At 42.5% G+C, this 12,365-nt stretch overlaps 1 protein-coding gene across 1 annotated transcript; it reads left to right on the top strand.

Annotated features, from left to right (window-relative positions):
* Positions 1–4,949: 4,949 nt before the first annotated feature.
* On the top strand, positions 4,950–10,574 carry txn2 (thioredoxin 2). The gene is made up of 4 exons (XM_082529482.1): positions 4,950–5,056; positions 7,919–8,196; positions 9,434–9,557; positions 9,722–10,574. The coding sequence occupies exons 2-4, from the start codon at positions 7,919–7,921 to the stop codon at positions 9,836–9,838; spliced, it is 519 nt and encodes a 172-aa protein (XP_082385608.1). The 5' UTR covers positions 4,950–5,056; the 3' UTR covers positions 9,839–10,574.
* The last annotated feature ends 1,791 nt before the right edge of the window (positions 10,575–12,365 follow it).

Here is a 12,365-nt window from a genome sequence, read left to right as displayed (position 1 = left end):
AGTTGTGATTTTTTTTTAGCAAAGTATCAAAAACTTTATTGAGCATGAGTGATGTATAAGGTGCACTCAAAACACTTGCACACACTTGTGAGGACATACTGCCAGGGGATCAAACTACCAATCAGCTAGCAGACGACCTACCTCCTGAGGCTGGATAGCAGCTCCAAAACCTTCTATATACTCTTCAGTGTTCACGTTGTCTTCACAGAACAGCAAGTTACCCTTGCCAACCGAACGCTCCCTCTCCTCTTTAGCCTGTGGCTGATGGACCGCTCTCAGAATTAAGCCAGTCCATTTGGCTGAACTGGGTCCAGAGTAGGCAGCAGTGTTTCTAGATCTTGCTTATATAATGTATATTAACTTTATTAATCTTGAGAACCCTGTTTCTTTTTTAAAAACTGTAACAGAAATAGGGCTGTCTTTGGGAAAAGTCAAAGAATTTTTTATTAGCGGTCCCTTGGTAATTTGAGGCATTTCTCTGTTGCCACAGATGGATTTAGGATAACTGACAAAAAAAAGAAAAGAAAAAAAAGAGACCAAGGGTACAGACTGTTCCAAAACAGGAGAAAAGGGAAAGAAAAACAAGCATAGAGCGAGGTTAGGAGAGTACCAGTTAGCAAGGATGAGAAGGGGGCAAGGAATTTAAGTCCCAAAGTTATTTTTAAACTAAGGACAGGAACTCTACTGTTGACTCCCCAAACACAGAATCATAGATCGGTATAGGAGCAGAGCTGAGAAAAGAAGACAGGGAGCTTATATACACAAACACATAGACACACACACACACACATATACACACGCTTCATGCATCTGTCAAGTGCGTCATCCCGTATGTGCGTGTACATCCAGGCACATGCATCCTCTAAGCACACGCCTGCCACCGTTTGGCATGCTTTATGGTCTCACAGCCACACTCACACCAGGATGTGTACGCGTCGTCCTGTAAACACGGCGCACTGCTCAGTTTAAAGATACTCGCGCGCTCAAACCTTCGGTGAAAAATGAGAAAGCGTTCGTTTGAACTTCCTTTGGTGCTATATCATTGCTGCATATGTGTATACAGCACATGTACCATGCATCTGATCTAACTGACCATAATTAAGAAGTGGTGGATAGGCAGAGAATCCTAATTACAGGCTGGCGGCGAGAGTGTTTAAAATGTGATGGCTCACCAGCTGTAGAATATGTGACTGTCCACAGAGGATACTCTCTCACACTAACTGAGATAAACAGAAGGTCATCAAGTGGAATAATCTTTGTGGTGCAATCTGCTCAATAACAGGCTTTATACTGTGTGCTTTTCCAGGCTGTTATTATCAAGTAAAGACATTGGGATTTATGGGAAGCGAGCTGGGACAAAACTCACACACAAAGGCGGGAGGGGAGCGTTCTGTGTACGCAAAGGGCACACACCCTGCCATTCATGTGTGCTTTGTCAGGGGGCTGTTATGAAAGCCCGGCTCCATCGGCGGCTGTTGTGTTCCCTCGACTGCTGGCTTGTGCAGATAGGAGAGGGAATAAACAGCCACGAGAAGAGGAGAATGGTCAGGTGCACCGTCACTGGATCCACGGCAGAGTCCACTGAAGGTCACAAGAATATCACTTCCCTCCTGACCTTTAACTCACTGAGGTCTAACTTAGCACACCCTCCTGGTCTTCCTGAAGTCGAGGAGGGTGTCACAGGAAACTGGGTCACTTTTACCTGTTTGTATCGTAATGATAACACCCATCAACCACCTAAAGCAGGGGTCACGCCCTCCACTCTGGATCCCCCATCCTCACACGTGCATCCTACCACTCACCTCCAAGGTGTCACAGAGAGGAGCCTTGTTCTGGTCGTCTCCTCCTTTCTGCCAGGACCCCCTGAAAAATCCCAGCAATCCCTGCAATTTCCGGTGCAATGTTTATTTGGCAGGAAGAGAGGGCTTGTGGGGAGGGGGGTGAAAAAAGGGCCTCACTCACAAACAGTCTGGGTTGGTTGAGAGTAAACATGTGCAGGCGGGGTGTGTGTGAAACGAGCGGTAAGCGGGACTGAGGCTCATGTGTTCTGGTCCTGACACACAGAGCAACGCTCTGTTTCAGGCCCCAACCGCCTCAGCCTGATCAACATCCCACCCCGGCTACTATGAACAGCACCCTCTGCTGGAGAAATGGATACATGATGTTAAAAGAAAACTTGAGATCAAACAAACTAAGAACCTAAAATGTCTTTTTCTGAATAAGATATATAGGGGAAAAAAAATCCAGATCCATATATGAGCAGAGGCGCTAGCCCAGGGGTGTCAAACATAAGGCCCTGGGGCCAGAATCGGCCCAGCAAAGATTCCAGTTGACAGCTTTGAGAAATGAATAGGAAGGCATCAATTTTGGACTTTTTTACTGTACTCCCCCGTGCCCATTTATTAGAAATTAGAATAAAGAGTTAAATCACAGAAAAGTTCCTGTTTTTTCCATTGCGTACTATAAATGTCTACTTTTTACAATAAGTCCACAGAGGAAATAAAAAACACACCGTAACTTCCTCTGCAGTTTTATACATTTATTTATCTATGATGATAGATTTCTTTTGTTTACTACAGCACTATTTCATTATCATATAGAAAAACTGAGACAGTACTTTTGAAACTGCACTTTATGTTTTTCTAAATGTGTACTTCAACATCTTTACAGTGACAGAAAGGGCAGTTTCACATGTTCGGCCCACTTAAGATCAAAGTGGCTTCTTGTTGGGGAGTGCTACGCAGTGATGACGTCATCCATACACACTCCACAGAGGCCTACAGCTACTATACGTATATTAAATTTGATCCTTTGAGGTTTTAACATAAGACTGAGGATGATCTCAACAAATTGAAAATTTATACACATTTACATTCGGTTATACACTCAGAAAGCTCTGCAGGCTGGTAACAGGAACATTTTATTATCAACAGATACATTCATCCTGGGGAAAAATGTGTGTGGGAGACCATCAGGGCCAAGATGGGTATAGATTCCTGGGTGCAGTGGTTTGTAGAAACTTCCTCCCTTTCATCACATCTGTCCTGTTCCAGATGTTCTGTTGACTCACTGAGACATCGTGTCAGAAACATCTGACATGGCATGATATATTTCTGCTTCTCTCTTCTCCTCTTTCTCCTCTTTTGCTGCGTCTTTCCTTTAACCGCAGGCTCCTCTGATGTCTGAAGTGGGGTCACCAGTCTGGCCCGCCAACCTCTGGTTCTCCCACTGGTTGTTGTTGTTGGAGATGGACTGTCCTGATGTGCAGTTTGTCTTTCAGGGCATTCTAAAACTAGAGAAAACATTTATGTTTAAACCCCTGATCTGTGGAGATCTGAGTGCACTTCAGGCTCAATGGCATCCAGTTGTGTGGTTCTGGACTGAACCTCTGAGCACATCGCTGTTTGCACATGGTTTCCTGGCGTATGTTTGACACCTGCAACTGGCTACCTGAAGCTTCAGGGGTGTGTGTGTTTGCAGGCAACACGGCTCCAGAGCTGCAGAATAAAGAGTGGAGCAGTTTGTGCAGGGCTAGGCTGGCTAAGAGCCCAGGCGGTTGATGTTGCAAAACAGCGCTGGAGAGCCGAGAGCTGAAGACAGTCCTGCTTTCCTGTCAGTGCTTTTGTTCAAACAGGCCCGTAGACAGATCTGTCTACATCCTTGATCTGTCTACATCCTTGATCAGATCAGGAAAACCCTCCACTGAAAGAAAAAAAGGTGTCCACCTGGAGGAAGTGTGGCTTTTGATGTGATAAAATGTGAAAAATAAAGGAAGGTGAAGCATGGACGTGTCTGCTATATAAAACTACAGGAATGATGATGCTTCTTAGCAGACATGGCTCACAGGAGCAAAGCTTCTCCACAGAGATTTTAATCTAAAACTATATTTTTCTGCTCATTGTCTCATTGTGTGGACATTTTGGGAAGCCTTGGAGAGACTTAGAGTCAGGTCTGTGTAAATAAGCCACTGGAAGCTGACTGTGTACTTAGCTTAGGAGAGTGATTAGAAACAAGGGAAACCATTTGCCCATGTCTGACAGACTTCATCCAACAACACCACCGTGGTGCAATGGTTTGTACTGATGTCTCACAGCAAGGTGGTCTTTTTTATATGGAGTCTGCATATTCGCCCCTGGCTTGCATGGGTTCTCACTGGGTACTCTAGCTTCTTCCCACAGTCCAAAGACATGCATGGATGAGGTTGGTTGGCAACTCTTGAATGTTGGTAGGGGGTGAATGGTTATCTGCCTCTCTGTGTTAGCTCTGCAATAGTGCAATAGTGAAAGAAGATGGCTGGACAATGCACTCTACCTGCGGTGTCAGACCAGTGTAGAGTCAAATCTTGCACAATATGCAAAATCCATTGTGCTGCAAGTCATTAGAAATGGACTGCTCAATTTGAGCTCCGCCAGAAATATGAATCAATCTGTGCTTCTTACAGCATTCTTACTGACAAGTACATAAAGTTTAAGGTAAGGTGTTTTTAAAGTAGTCATGTCTGTCTTTGAGTTCCAGCAGCAGCATTTATTTTTAAGCTCAGTAATAGAATAGCATTTTATTTTCATTGTACCTTTACGTAAATACATACAATACATAAAAAATAAATAGCAAATTTATTTTATTTTTAGTGTATTTTATTTTTTCATAGACAGGCTGTTTCTCTGTTTAGTAAATGGATGGTTAATTAAACATCTTACACAAACATCATACAAACTTTGTTACTGGAAGTTACAAGTTACACTTGCTAATCTTTACTAATGAATTTTCTTCATATTATTATTCATATTAATATGAATATTAATATTAATGATGCTTCTAATTATATTTTAACATAGACCTACTATAAACTACAACTAAAACTAGCTGTCAGGTTAATATATAGTAGATAAAAGTATGCTACGCTGATAATCCGACCCTGTGCTTCCCAACCTGGCCAGCCGGTGGCTCCACTCACTGATCTGTGTCGTCGTTCCCTTTTTTTCTGCGGCACCAAAACGGAAGTACTTCATTGGTCCGCGAGGCCAAGATCAAGAATAACGCCGACAGAAGAAGCGAGGTAAGCTGTGAAAATGCGGGCGCGTGTTTTAATTTGTGTGACATTTGAGAACGTGTTATTCTCAAAGTGTCCGGTTTCGGTGTTCGCGTGCTGCTTTACGCGAGGAGGCAGCGGCGGGGGAAGGTTTAGGAGGAAGAGGAGGAGAAGTAGGAGGAGGAGGACGAAGAGGGCAAACTCATGCGTAACGTAGATTAATGGAGCACGCGAGCTGCCGGTAGAAAAGCGTCAAACACAAGATGTCAGGCCGAGAAAACCCCTCAGAGAGCTGGAGGGGAGTGAGCCGTTCTCAGTGGGGAAATGCTGAATACTTAAAGCTCTTTAGCCATCGTGGGATTAAGAAAGTGTTTCTCAACAAGGCAACGTGGCTGAGTGTGTTCTGCCAATAAACTCGTTTGTTCACGTCACTCGTTATATGACGCTCACGAGCCCTAATCACGTTAATTAGCGCTGATTCTTCATTAAACAGCTCGTGCTCGAGAGCTTAAACCGTGTGAGACTAGAAGTTTTTCACTAAGTGATTCAAAACATTGTCAGCTGTGAGTGTATTATAGAGGATACTCGAAGTGATTATTTCTCCCGCACACAGCACGTTGCAGGTTTTTTCTGCAAAAAAGGAGAAAAGATGTCATAATCATCTAAACCAGGGGTAGGGAACCCCCAGGCTTCAAGGGCCGGTGTCCTGCAGGTTTTAGATGTGTCCTTGATCCATCACAGCTGATTTAAATGGCTAAATTACCTCCTCAACATGTCTTGAAGTTCTCCAGAGGCCTGGTAATGAACTAATCATTTGATTAATTTGTGTTGACCCAAGGTGAGATCTAAAACCTACAGGACATCGGCTCTCGAGGCTTGGAGTTCCCTACCCCTGATCTAAACCCAAGTGGACCTCAGCGCTTGTTCTTGGGCCAGCAGCTGAGATCCTGATATTTAATTAAATAATACTGAATCTAAAATCCTCCAGAAAGTAGCATTACAGAAGTTCTAACTACTGATTTTTTAAAAAAAATATAATTTTCCTTAAAAGCAGTCCAAATGATTATTCTATTTTATTCTACTGTATATAGTATATTATTTTATTCTATTCTGTACAGCTGTGTACTGTATTTATTCTTATTGTATTCTAATTTTTGCGTCATAACTTTTGCACTGTCCACTTCCTGCTGTGACAAAACAAATTTCCCACGTGTGGGACTAATAAAGGTTATCTTATCTTATCTTATCTTATTCCTTGAACTTTTTTCTCCAACTTGCCTGACAGATGTGTCAGGTGTGTACGAATACAAATCAGTCCAGTATTTGTTGCCTCCTATCCCATCTATCCAGACAGCTCCTTTGCTTAAACCACACGGACCATTTCCAGTAGTTCCAGTTTTTGAAATGAGCAATTTGCTGACATAAGAAAATATCCATTACCTGGTTTAGCTAATTTATTTTTTTTACTTATGTGTTAAAAGCAAACCTATTGTGCTTTTTCTGAATTTGTTGGCGAATGCTTATATTTAACATGGCCAAAGTTACAAATAAAAAGGTCTGTGCATATACAGGTAATCCCCCTGGGAGCCAAAACCTCAGTTCAAACAGCATTGATGACAATATGATGTCAAAGAAAGCAGGTCATATCACCATTCTCATGTAGAGGTGTGTGTGTGTGTGTGTGTGTGGTGGGGGGGTTAATACAACATTGTATTGTGATATTTTGTGTTGCATTATTGCACTGATACAGGAACAGCAAGTATTGATAAATGAATTAAAAAATTAAAATACTATGAACAAGAAGGCTCACGTCATGAGATGAGCCGAGCAAACTTGCATTAAATCAGCCCAACTGATAAACCATCAAACGCTGGTTGCACTTAGCTTTACAAAGATGCCTCCTAATGCAGAGCAAGCTAATGGCTCAGTCACACGAACAAAAATAGGACAGCAACCTCCTTACATCTACACGGGTGACTTTCTGGTGATTGTATTGAATTTTTTCATGTACTACAACTTGGTGGTGATTAAATGGTTACCACACAACCACTTTTGATCAGAAGTTGATTGCGCAGGTCACCTGATGGGACGTAACCTTTCTGCAAACAGTTGCAGTCTGATTTGGACTGAGTGCAGTCACTTTGAGAGAGATTGTTGAAGTTTAGGGGATAACTGTTGTCTAACATATAAATACAGACAGACTGCCAACATGTTGCAATCAGTGTGAATGAGTCTTTGTCAGCTAGCAGGGTACACCCTGGACATGTCGCCAGTCTGTCGCAGGCCTAACAAATAGACACAACCATTCACACTCACATTCACACATAAATATGATTTATTTGTTTTTTATTACACTTTATCCATGCCCCACCTGCACCATGTGCACTGATTAGGTGCCCCAGCAGGAACACCACAGCATAGTATGAGAACCACTGGCTTAAAGGAAGAGGAGCTTAAATACCTTGTTTCAGGTACTGGATAAACTGGGAGTATCACTATTTCGACAGTTTATACCAAGTGCAGCATAAGGGGGGGAAAAAGGATCTTAAGCCTATTTAAAAAAAAAAAAAAAAATGTTATTTAGAATAGTAAATTATGCAAAACTACTTTTGTACAAGTCAAGAATGAAATTATGGAGCTGGAAATAAACATTGTGGGTGTCACCATGTAATTCATATATCTCTAACTTTAGTCCTGACAAGTAACTGGTGCCAGTTTGTAAAGCTCATTCATTCATTATGTTTACTTTTAAACATATGGGACCTATAGCGGTTTTGGATAAATTTCTTATTATTATTTTTTAATCTTATAATCAGAAGTATCTGAAATGCAATACTAATATTAGAATAAGTAACACTTATCTTCTGTATCTTTGCCTGTTGTGCAAAGATGGCTCACAGGCTCGTGCTACGAAGACTCTGGACACTGTCTGTGAACGATATCCGCTGCCTCCCCACATCCACTGCCTCCGTTGCTTCCTCTTGTTATTCCACATCCCTTCAGTCCAGTACAACCCGGGTCTCCTTCCTCTCCCCGTCACGAAGTCTGCCTCGCGCCCTGCCTCACACCTCCCGCCGAGAAGTCTCCTTCAATGTGCAGGACAGCGAGGACTTTACAGAGAGGGTCATCAACAGCGAACTGCCCGTGCTAGTGGACTTTCATGCACAGTGAGTACCTCAGGGAGCCCAAGGAGAGTGACTGTATGGACGTATTAAATAAAACTAGGGATAATATAAATGGATGAAAAACAGTCCCACCCTGGTCACCTTGGTGCTAAAGCTCTTTGCAGTTATGCAGATACAGATTTGCTTTGCAAATGTAGATAATATTCAGTTCAGTCAAAATATCTGCTGACGCTTGGCTGCGTTTGTACACGCTTTCCTTGGAAAAGACCTTGTTCCACAGCTGCCCCGCCTCTTTAAAACACTGCAAGTGTTACATACAGCATGTGCTGTTAAAAATATATACATGTACAGTGGTGACTTAAACTCTCAAGTCCTGTAAGCTTACACGACAGCTGCTCAAAAGTCCACAGTAGACAGAGCATGTCTCACAGATAGGAGTGCATCTTCACAGCTGTTAGGTTGTTTGTCATTAATACAGCCCACAGGCCTTGTTCACACAAGACATTTTTACTAAATACTAGCTCTCTTTCACAGCGGTTACTGAAATAACACTGGGGACTTTTTTTCTGCCCTACTTTTCCTTTCCCTTGTAATACGATGCTGTGCAAAGGTTTTGAGTCTCCCTCAAAAAAAAATGTCTGTGACATGTTTTTTGGTTTATGTAGTACATAGAACTTCTACATGGTATAAATTAATCTTATACTTTATTGATTTCTGTTTTATTTTTATTACTTTCTAATATATGTCTGATTCACTTTTTCCTTTCTGACCCTTGTCCTGCTGTAACAAGAAGGATTAATACAGTCTAGTGCTGTCTATCAAATCAACAATCCTTCAGTAGAAAGGTCTGTTAAAACAAACTGCAGACCTCATTTAGTTTCTAGGTCATCAGATGGTAGATGTGAGGATGGCACAGTTTTGTTTTCTACCTCAGAATTTCAGAGTTTTTATTTATTAATGCTGGGAAAGTGTAACTGTGTGTAAGCATTGGCCCATTTTCATCAGGTTTCCCAGCATGCCATTACAGTGAGCCAGCATGCAATATACCAAGTCCTTAAACCGGCTCCTTTTACAAGCTTTTATGTGCATTTCTTGCCCTGTGCTTCTCCTAGTATTCAAAGTCTAACTACGCCCTTGCACTGAAAGATGTTAATTGGTGTTAACGACATCTGTGCTTTTAATTCTCTGACTAGTTTAATGTGTGCTGTGGGAGAGAGCTCTATTGTTTTGTTTAAAATAAGTTAATACTGTTTGTCTCCTTTTGTTTTGTGTTTTTTAGGTGGTGTGGTCCCTGTAAGATCCTCGGACCAAGGTTGGAGAAAGCTGTTGCAAAACAGAAAGGTCGCGTTGCCATGGCAAAAGTTGACATAGATGACCACACAGATTTGGCCATTGAATATGGGGTGAGACCTAGTTTAAGTATATCTTTATGGCACTCCTGTCCTCCTGTTTGGTTAATTTCTGCTGTGCTTGGATGTAGAATTCTATCATCATATTTATATGATGTTTTATTAAGTCAAAGTGTCACTAGTTCTGTCTTACAATGCGCCGCCTTGTCTGCCCTCAGGTCTCTGCTGTTCCCACAGTCATCGCCATGCGGGGAGGTGACGTCGTCGATCACTTTGTGGGGATCAAAGATGATGATGAGCTGGACTCATTTGTCAGCAAAGTCATTGGACAATGAAATCCACCTGTCCTCACCCAGCCATACCCCCACCATCGTCATTCTCATGCTGTTCTCTCTGATTCTGGCACGGCCGGCGAGCCCTGGGCTGCCATTTTGAGCCTGTTTAGCAATCACTATTAAGTAAACAAAACCTAACCACAATTACAGCTGGCAGACTCTCAAATGCTCACACCTATCCCTTGACATGTTGCTTTAGCTGTGCATTGTCTCTTCGGGCTCTCTCTCTGTCTCCCTCTTGTGTTTTTTGTTACTAGTCAAGCGATGGGTGTGTGCTCCATTTTGCAGCAGTTCCACGTTCTTTCATAATGTGACTACTCTCGCTAAGCTGGTGTGTAACAGTTTTCTGTAAAAACTCTTAAGTTTGGATGGAAAATAAATGTGCTCTACTGCACTCATTGTGTACAATGTTGGATGAACATTTATAGTTTTCGCGGTGCAGGGAATTTAACTTGCAACCTGACAATACTGAATGAGGTTGGTGACAGTGTTACATGTAGATCCTGCTCGTGTCCACACGAGGGCAACGTTTCTCTAACATCACAGAGTCGCACACAGTCATTTTACACCGTTATGCCTAATACTGTGAGAAAGGAAGGCGCACGTGTTTCTCTCCTGTTCCTGACTGTAAAACTGAAGTCGAGCGGGAATTGCGATGAAGATTTTTAGTTTATTACTAAAATGAACTCTGTGTACCAGAAACATGACCAAGTGAAGTAATAAAGGAGTAAAAAGATGTTGTGTATACGGATTGTTTGTGGTTGTGTGTGGGGTTGAGATAGAGACAAAGGCTTGGAGCTGTGCTGTCCCTAATGACACTGATGCAATACCATAGTTTCCCTCCCTCAGCTGGTTTTACAGCACCCGGGGGATGCAGTTATAAGCTCCAGATGGATATTTGTGTTGTTTTTACTTAAAGGGGATTAAGCTTTCCTTACCTAATGGATGAAGTTAAAGTAGCTCTGGATCTCCTTACGTCGCCTATCTGGGAACCTTGGGGTCAGTTTTCAAAAAGACACATCCTTTAAACTCTGAAGTCCGAGTCATCATCAGTGTCTGTGTCAGAATCTTCTCCCCCACAAGTCTCCAAAGACTTGGCACTTAAGGGACCAGAAATTAATAATTATGACATGAATCAAAAACATGAAACATCCGGGTTTCATCTCCAGGAGGTGACACAACCTGAGCCACGGGGAGTCGCAGGCTACTGTTAACCTAGCAACACTCTCAACCCCAGATAAATAGCAAGGTTTCTTCAGGAGGGGTATCGCTATAAAAATCTGTGCCAAATCAGAAACGTGGACATGTCCGTCTGCTGTGGAAATAAGGAACCAGTCAAATGTACCTTCTTCTCTAAAGATGGTGATGCTAAAGTGACGAAGGGCCATCAGTTTCCATGTTGTAGACAGAAGTGGAGCCTCGCTGTGTGGGAGCTGATTTTTAACATTTGTGTTGTTTTTGACCCAGTGCCTGTTTTCAATTTATGTTTCTTGTTTTAAAATAATTACACGGTGCTGGAATATATTCCCAACTGGAACATTATATTTCCTCATTGCCAGGTTGCTCCAAAGGCTTCCCAAAAAACCTACAGTTGATCCAAAACAACGCAGCAAGAGGTGCTAATGAGTATTAACACGAGAGACCACATATCTATACTCGACTCGCAGTCTTTACACTTCATCATGTACCTATAGGATGTAGCTTTGTTAGTGCCATAGTTCTAGAATAGAATGGGAGGGATGGCTTAGCTTAAAGGTTGGGATCAAGAGATGGACCCCCTCTCTGATTTCAGGATTAGTCTTAAAAGTTAGTTGTTTTTTTTTTGGATAAACACATGTTTTGGGCTGGATCAGGAGATTCTGCTGGGGGACCTGGTATCACGTACTGAGCACCTCTCCTCGCTTTCATTCCCTTTGCATTTATATGACATCATTAAAAGCCATTATTCTTTTATTTTCTGTCCTCTCTTTCTCTCCCTTCCTTTCTGTATCCCCAGACATCCATGTTCCTGATTTGTGGATACGGATCCCACTAACCTGTGCCCTCAGGAAGTTAGGAGGATGTTGGATTGTTGGGAATTCTCTAATGTTACAGGGTCTTAAATTACTATATAAAGGACTGTTGTTGTGAACTGGAGGATTTTCAGTTGTATTATGCCAGCGTCATCCCCCCAAATCTCCCTGTGCCTTCTGTCTGAACATGCAGGTGTTACTCATGTTGTTACAATCCAGTCTTTACCGAAATGCCTACCTACACACCACCCTCTACTTAAATTACCCCCCTTCTGTCACCCCCTCAAATCAACAGTGTCTGCCTCCTCGTCTGTGTCTCTAATTTTCACCTTTGCATGTTTTCATTCTTGCACCTGGGCCAGAGTACCATACCGTGCCCAGCCACCTTTCCCTCCTCTGTCGCGGTTGAGATGTTCTCGACATGTGCTGCGACCTGGCAGATGGACTCTGACCCTCGAGCCTGCTGTTCATAAACTATCTACCTCTCTCCAGTCCGAATGAGTGTGAGTTCAGCC

Source organism: Aulonocara stuartgranti, assembly GCF_965226115.1.
Source record: "Aulonocara stuartgranti genome assembly, chromosome: 4".
NCBI lineage: Eukaryota > Metazoa > Chordata > Actinopteri > Cichliformes > Cichlidae > Aulonocara > Aulonocara stuartgranti.
Note: the sequence above shows the minus strand (reverse complement) of the source record. Positions and strands in the feature narration are given on the sequence as shown.